Here is an 8,075-nt window from a genome sequence, read left to right as displayed (position 1 = left end):
CTATCCACCGTCAACCCTTTGAGTGACATTCCCCAATCAATCCTACCCAACTCGCGCCTCATACCATCGTAGTTTCCTTTATTTAAATTCAGGGCCCTAGTCTCTGAGTCAACTACTTCACACTCCATCTTAATGAAGAATTCTATCATATTATGATCGCTCCGACATTATGATCGCTCCGACCCAAGGGGCCTCGTACAAGTTTGCTAATTAATCCTCTCTCATTACATAATACCCAGTCGAAGATGACCTGATCTCTAGTTGGTTCCTTGACATATTGGTCCAGGAAACCATCCCGTAAACACTCCAGGAATTCCTCCTCCATAGTATTGTTATTAATTTGGTTAGCCCAATCTATATGTAGATTAAAGTCACCCATGATTACTGCTGTGCCCTAATTTCCCTTTTAATGCCATCCCCAACCTCCGCATTACTGTTTGGAGGTCTATATACCACTCCCACTAACGTTTTCTGCCCCATGGTATTTCTCAGTTCTACCCATACAGATTCCACAGCATCAGAGCTAATATCCTTCCTTACAATTGTGTTAATCCCCTCTTTAACCAGCAATGCTACCCCACCTCCCTTTCCTTTTTGCCTATCTTTCCTGAATATTGAATACCCCTGGATCTACATTAATAACTTGGATGAAGGGACCGAGTGTAATGTAGCCAAGTTTGCGGATGATACAAAGATGGGTGGGAAAGCAAGTAGTGCAGAGGACTCAAAGAATCTGCAAAGGGATATAGACAGGCTAAGTGAGTGGGCAAACATTTGGCAGATGGAGTATAATGTGGGAAAGTGCAAGGTTATACACTTTGGCAGGAAAAATAAAAAAGCAAATTATTATTTAAATGGAGATTACAAAATGCTACAGTTCAGAGGGACCTGGGGGCCCTTGTGCATGAAACACAAAAAGTTAGCATGCAGGTACAGCAAATAATCAAAAAGGCAAATGGAATGTTGGCCTTTATTTCAAGGGGGTTTGAGTATAAAAACAGGGAAGTCCTGCTACAACTGTACAGGGTATTGGTGAGACCACACCTTGAGTACTGCGTACAGTTTTGGTCGTCTTATTTAAGGAGGGACATACTTGCATTGGAGGCAGTTCAGAGAAGATTCACTAGGTTAATTCCAGAGATGAGGGGGTTGACTTATGAGGAAAGGTTGAGCAGGCTGGGCCTATACGCATTGGAATTTAGAAGAATGAGAGGTGATCTTATTGAAACATGTAAGATACTGAGGGGGCATGACAAGGTAGATGCAGAGAGGATGTTTCCCCTCGTGGGGAAATCTAGAACGCAGGGGCATAGTTTTAAAATAAAGGGTCGCCCTTTTAGAACTGAGATGAGGGATTTCTTCTCTCAGAGGGTCGTAAATCTGTGGAATTCTCTGCCCCAGAGAGCTGTGGAGGCTGGGTGGATTTTTGCAAGATAAGGGAGTGAAGGGTTTTGGGGAGCGGACGGGGAAGTGGCTTTGAGCCCAAGATCAGCCATGATCTTATTGAATGGCGGAGCAGGCTCGAGGGGCCAAGTGGCCTATTCCTGCTCCTATTTCTTATGTTCTTACCAGGAAATTGAAGATCAGCAGTCCCACAGTTAAAGGATAGCACTGCATGGTGAATGTTTCAATCAGCCAGCCCATTATCCTGAAAAGCAGTTGAAGCTGAGATGATTCATTCTTTTAAGATGCTGGTAATGAAATTGTGGTTGGGCAGGATTAAGTATAAACCAAGCTGACCAAACATTCCACAGGACACGAAGGTTTCAGTGTTGCTGGGGATGAAATACTGTCTTCAGGACAGCAGATCAAGACTGAATAGCAGAGACACGAGAATGGGTGAATATTTTGGAGTTTTGCCTGATAATTACTACTGATTCCCAAATGCTATGTAGAAACTTTGTTCAGATTAAAACCAACAAATGCTTAACATGGAGGTTGTATGACTGCTACTTTTACAGAAGCTTTAACCTGTTTAAACTGGTTTAAAATAAACAGGTTACTGCCTCTTAAAATTGCAAAGTAATGTCTTATGAATGAGTTAAGTGTTTGTACATTATCAGTCATATCTAGGTTGAAATAGGTGGGGTGGAGTCCATGATAGGGTTGAAGGGAGGGAATTAATGGGCCTAATGGCCTTATCTCCTCTCATGCTTTACATTGATTCCTTGGTAAAGTATATGCAGAATTCATTATTATTTAATCGCAATTACAGTTACTGTAATTGCAGATAGGACAGTGATGTCATATGTTCCATTCAGATCTGCATTCATTCGTATTCACAGCAGCATAAGCAGATATACAAAGATACTAGACACGACAAATGCGAGAATAGATTGAACCTTTACAAGTACAGGTAAAAGTTTCTCAGTAGTTTAATTTCTTTGTTTCCTGTTACCAACTATTTTGCCATTTATCATTCCTCAGGTTGTGGACATCGCTGGCAAGGTCAGCATCACTAATTGCCCTTGAGAACGTGGTAGACCTTCTTCTTGAACTGTTACACTCCACATGGTGAAGCTACTCCCACAATGCTGTTAGGTTGGGATTTCCAGGATTTAGACCCAGTGGCAATGAAGGAACGGCGTTGTCAGATTAGAGAAATTGGCTAAATTTCCTGCTGCCTACTGACCCCTGCTGGAAATACTTGCACAGATGTGGGTTTAGAACAGGCTCAGACTCCTCCGTGTTGCCCCTCCATGGTCCCAACACTTACTATGAATACTCAAATATGACAAACAGCCACTTGGGCGGAATACCCGAGAGCTGCAGGTGCTCATGCACACCGCAGCCTTCAAAGAACTTGTGTTTATGCAGCACCCTTCACATCTGCTAGGAAGTATGTGACTGTGGACATCAGGGGTTACTGTAAAACCCTCACTAAATTGACAGGGATTTAAAAAAATCTTTTATTAAACCCTTTTTTCTAATGTTACACAAACAGCTAAATATGATCCCAGATGAACATAGGATTAGGCTCAACTGTGATTCCTTCTGCGGTCAAATAGCCAGCTAACATTCACTGTCTAGGTTTTATCTTAAGAATACACATATTAAGGGCTTCCAGTGCCTGTGTGAACAGAATCCCAGCATGAGCCTTAAGAACAGAAGAGAAATTGTGGGAAGTTAATTAAAAAAAATTCCTGTGTCTATTGGTTGAAACTGGCTCAACATTACCAAGAGCTCAGAAGTTCTAACAGAAAAATCACTGTGAACCCTCAGTTTATTGCTTTGATTTTCTGGCATTTAAAAACCTTTTCTCATTTGACACACAAGTTTCAAAGCAAGTTTTTGATATTTGGTCGTGCTGTTGGAGGCACTGGCCCTTGGGGAAGGAAAAGGAAACAATATTCAGAAAAGCTAGGCCCCCAGGCTGCTCTTATGCACTTACTGGTTGCTGCTCAGCAGCGGTGACAGGGATCCAAGAATGGATCACCTCCCAGCTCCTCTTAGTGGACAATGCATGGAGCAAGGCAGCCCAAAAATGGGTAAGAGCAGGAAAACATAATAAAAAATAACATTTATATTTTATTCCAACTGTGTATATTACAATGCAGTACAATAAAATCAAAATACAATTACAAGGCACCAATAAAACAAAATTAGTAATTTATTTTCTGTCACTGCTTCACCAAGTAACAATAGGTCAATTTATGTAAGGCACGGTTTCATTTTTGCTTATGGAACAAAAATATCAGACAGGTAAAATGTATAACTGATCTAGAATGTGTGTGCAATTATATTAAAAAACAGATTTCAGATACAGCCAATATTCTTTAACAATTTTTGGCAAGTAAAAAGGGAAAAAAATGATTAATGCTGGAAATTTTGAAATAAAAATGGAAATGCACAATGTGTTAGTCAGCATTACTTTCAGGTGCCCCTTCTTCTTTCCTCCTTTATACTGGTCACACCAATAAAAGGCCTTTCCTCCTGTGCATACCAGTACAGACAGAGTCCAGCTGAAACAACCTTGGGGAACTATAAAAGATATTAGGGAGATGCAAGTGCTCCAATTAGAGAGGGATCCATGGCAACGTCTGTTAAATCAGAGACTGCTGTATGTGAGACGCAGCACTATTTGAAGAGCTGTTGTATTACAGTTAGAACCTAATGTTAATTTACAGGAAAAAGTGCTGGGATTCATTTACTTCTAATTCCTGGTCGTCTCCGTTTCGAATATCACTGAGAATGCCCCCTCGCCCACAACCTTACACAGAATAATGGATACCCAAGAGTGGCAATAAGGACAATAATCTCATGCTTCGTTGCTATTACAGAACGGTTTACAATATAGCTCGTGACTGCTGGTGCTGCAACGTGAAAGTGCCCATCTATACTGTAGGATGGCATCTGCAACATTGGTGCAATTAAACACATACAATTGTTTTGAAGTTGTAAGCTGGTTTCTGGCCATTTGACCGTCTTCAATGGCTAGAGTAATCAATGAGTGAGAAATCATATCACTGACCTGCACAGGTAAGTGGGGCTACTCCACCCACCAGCAGTCGGAAAAGATAGTGGCATTGACTATAGGTGCTTTCTGGGACACTGATGCAAGGACAACACACAAATAAATTGAATGGTTATGTTTAAATTTTTAAAAAAGCAAGTAATTATTTGCACTTAATTACTGGAAACTTCCATGGCCAATTTTCCATACTACTTTCTCCAAACAGGTCAGCACTTGGCACTTTGTATCAGTACTTTTACTTCGTAGTCCATGCTGTAGATGTAGGTTGCATAATTCTTGTTTGGAAATTGCACTTTCAATAACCCTCCTCCTTAATACTCTATAAAGATTCACAGATGTAGCATCCCAAAAATACAATTCCAGCCCCAAAATCAAGTTTAAAAAAAATACTTAGGCCCTGAAATTCCTGAGCCTAATTTCCACTCAAGGGTCACCAGGAATTTGGGGAGTAATCTAATTATGCCAGGATTCTGCCTGATTTGCTGTAGCCCTTTAGATTCCAGTAGAGGGTTTTTTTTGTGGGGGGGGGGTTGTTGATCTTCTGCCCATGCCTCCTACATCAATGGAGTGTTCCCAGGAATTCCACCGGGTGTGCCCTCATGTCAGCCAAGACCTATAAAAGAGCCTCCAAATCAAAGAGACCTACTTGTTTTGTTGGGATCAAGAGGTGAGATACAGGAGTTTCTTTGTGGCCTTGCCAGACCTCCTCTCTGCCAACATTCCAGCTGGTGGTTCATGGTAGGCACCGCTGATGCGCCCACTCTGGCTATGTAAATGAGCCAGTCCCCGGTATTTGGGATGCGGTCTCTGGCTTGAGGCTAGGGCAGACAGAGGTTCTACTCCACAATGTTGCACTTGCGCCAACAGAGCGGGACCCCCAGAAAATTCAGGGCCTCTATATAAAAGCTAGGGCCTCTCCTAATGGTTGACATTAAATGCAATGTACGGAGCAGTGATGAGCGATGTGGACTAGGTCTTGGGCTCCATCCCTGGTTTGTGCCAAAATAGTTGATTTCAGCCAGGACCGCAGAGAGAAGGGGAAAACAGGAGTCCCACCTTTGATTGTCATCTGGTGACATCTGCTGGGAAGTGTGAGATTGTGGACTCAGAAGTTACTGTAAAACCCTCACTAAATTGGCAGGGATTTAAAAAAATTATTTTTCTAATATTACACAAACAGCAAAATATAATCCCAGATGAACATAGGATTGGGCTCAACTGTGATTCCTCCTGCAGTCAAATAACCAGCAAACATTCACTGTCTAGGGTTATATCTCAAGAATACACATATAAAGGGCTTCCAGCGTCTGTGTGAATAGCATCCCAGCACGAGTTGCTGCCTTAAGAACAGAAGAGAAATTGGAGGAAGGTAATTAAAAACAAATAAGCAGCATGGGTTTGGCTTGTCAATTTTACAAAACTTAAAGAAAAAAACACTCAACGCCAAAAAAATGCTACTGGGATGAGGAGAAGGGAAGAGATAAAAAGCTGTTTTATATTAGCAGCTTTCAATAACTCCATTGAAGCTTGAAAGGAAAATCCCAGTGGTTCAGTGACCACAGTGTTGGCATCCCCAAGCAGATGATTATGTGTTCGAGTCTCAGGACTGCCTACACATTGCAATTAATTCAGCCAATTCTTGGCTGCACTGCCGAGTGAAGCAGCGTCTGGTTATGGGAAGAGAACAAGAAATGAAAACACTGATCATACAAACATAATCACTTTCAGATTAGATTAGGCTCAAAATGGCTATTTCTTTTTTATTTCAACCCCAGTTTTCTCTCAATCCCTTCTTTCTTCAGATATAAATTTACATTTATCTGTTAAATCCATTTATACTTCCCACATCAATGGTTTTTCTTGGTAACCTATTCCATAAGCCTCTTGACCAAAAAGTCAAAAAAGTTCCCCTGAATTTCTCTCTTACTCATGACTTCCTCATTTTTAAGCTCGTGTCCTTGGTGATTTGAACTCTTGGGCAGTGAACAATTTCCCTCGATCGTCCTATAAACTTGGCTTCTGTTGCCCAGCCATCTGTTGTCTGAACCATTGTGCACATCAGCTGGAGAAGATTTTCTGAAGATTAAGGGAAGGGAAATGTACTTTTTGTTTAAAAACAAAAAAAATAGTTTAGCCATCACAATTTGAGTAAGATTGGCATTCTTTGGTATCCTTGAACAGTGATACTCTTTGCAGAATTTCCACTGATTATTTTTGCACATCCACAAGTAAAACGCTGGCTGACCACATCTCTGGCATTGCCATCATCTATTTCTATTTGCATTATTGCCAGTCTTTTTCCCAAAAAGGGAATGCCAGGGAATTTGGTCAGGTAGCGTTTTTGGAAGGAGGTCGAGTAGGGCCTTAGTGTAAGATACTACAGCAGCAGCTACCACAAGACAAAGACAGCAACAAGAAGCACCAAATGCTGTAGTTTGGTTCTTGCAGCTGGGCATTCTTTGTGTGCCCCCTTTTCTTTACTTCACATTCTCGATGATGATGGCGATCCCTTGCCCACCTCCAATGCAGGCCGAGCCCACTGCATATTTACCTCCGCGGCGCCTGAAAGGGCAGAAACAGAATAAACACATTCAAATATGGCTTTTCATCAGCAATGTTTTGACATAGGAACAGGAGTAAGCCATTTCTCCCCTCGAGCCTATTCCACCATTCAATTAGATCAGGGCTGATCTGTATCTTAACTCCATCTACCCACCTTGGTTCCATAACCCTGAATACCCTTGCCTAACAAAAATCGATCAATCTCAGTTTTGAAATTTTCAATTGACCCCCCAGCCTCAGCTTTTTTGGGGAAGCAAGTTCCAAATTTGCACTAACCTTTATGTGAAGAACTGCTTCCTGACAAAAAGGAGAAAAACAGATACAAGAACGTATGTTTTTGAAAGCCACAACAGTATATTCATTGGCCCATGTATGTCTGCACCTTAGTACCCAAGACTCCACCAAGGGTGCCAGCATATTAGCTAGGAAAGTTAGAAATGAAGATTTATGACAAGTAACTTTTAAAGTTCTGGTGAAAGGTCGTCGACATGAAACATTAACCATGGCTCCAACTCCTGGCTGCTGTTCACAATCACCCCTTCTGGAAAGCACTTATGTCGCAGGACATCAGGTCAGGACAGGAATGGGCTCAGCTATAATGTCCTCCATGGTGGAACTACTTGGTGACATTCATCGTTTTTTAAAATTCCTTTTTATGGGATGTGGGCGTCGCTGGCAATGCTAGCATTTATTGCCCATCCCTAATTGTCCTCGAGAAAGTGATGGTGAGCCACCTTCTTGAACCGCTGCAGTGCGCGTGGTGATGGTACTCCCACGGAGCAGTTAGGGAGGGAGTTCCAGGATTTTGACCCAGCGACGATGAAGGATCGGCGATATACTTCTAAGTCAGGATGGTGTGCGACTTGGAGGGGAACTTGGAGGTGGTGGTGTTCCCATGCGCCTGCTACCTTTGTTCTTCTAGGTGGAAGAGGTCGCGGGTTTGGGAGGTGCTGCCGAAGAAGCCTTGGCGAGTTGCTGCAGTGTATCTTGTAGATGGTACACACTACAGCCACGGTACGCCGGTGGTGGAGGGAGTGAA

General features: G+C 42.2%; 1 protein-coding gene across 1 annotated transcript in view; it reads right to left on the bottom strand.

The window, feature by feature from the left end:
• Positions 1–3,508: 3,508 nt before the first annotated feature.
• acaa2 (acetyl-CoA acyltransferase 2) overlaps positions 3,509–8,075 on the bottom strand; it is a 65,321-nt gene continuing 60,754 nt past the window's right edge. Inside the window, exon 10 of the mRNA XM_085974957.1 lies at positions 3,509–7,036. Within this exon, the coding sequence (XP_085831083.1) occupies positions 6,952–7,036 (85 nt within the window). The 3' untranslated portion in view covers positions 3,509–6,951. The remainder of the gene's footprint in view (positions 7,037–8,075) is intronic.

The sequence above is a fragment of the Somniosus microcephalus genome, chromosome 2 (genome assembly GCF_052327205.1).
Source record: "Somniosus microcephalus isolate GS21.2 chromosome 2, FLI_Smic_1.0, whole genome shotgun sequence".
Taxonomy (NCBI): Eukaryota; Metazoa; Chordata; class Chondrichthyes; order Squaliformes; family Somniosidae; genus Somniosus; species Somniosus microcephalus.
The sequence above is the reverse complement of the archived record's forward strand: the minus strand, read 5'-3'. Positions and strand labels throughout refer to the sequence as shown.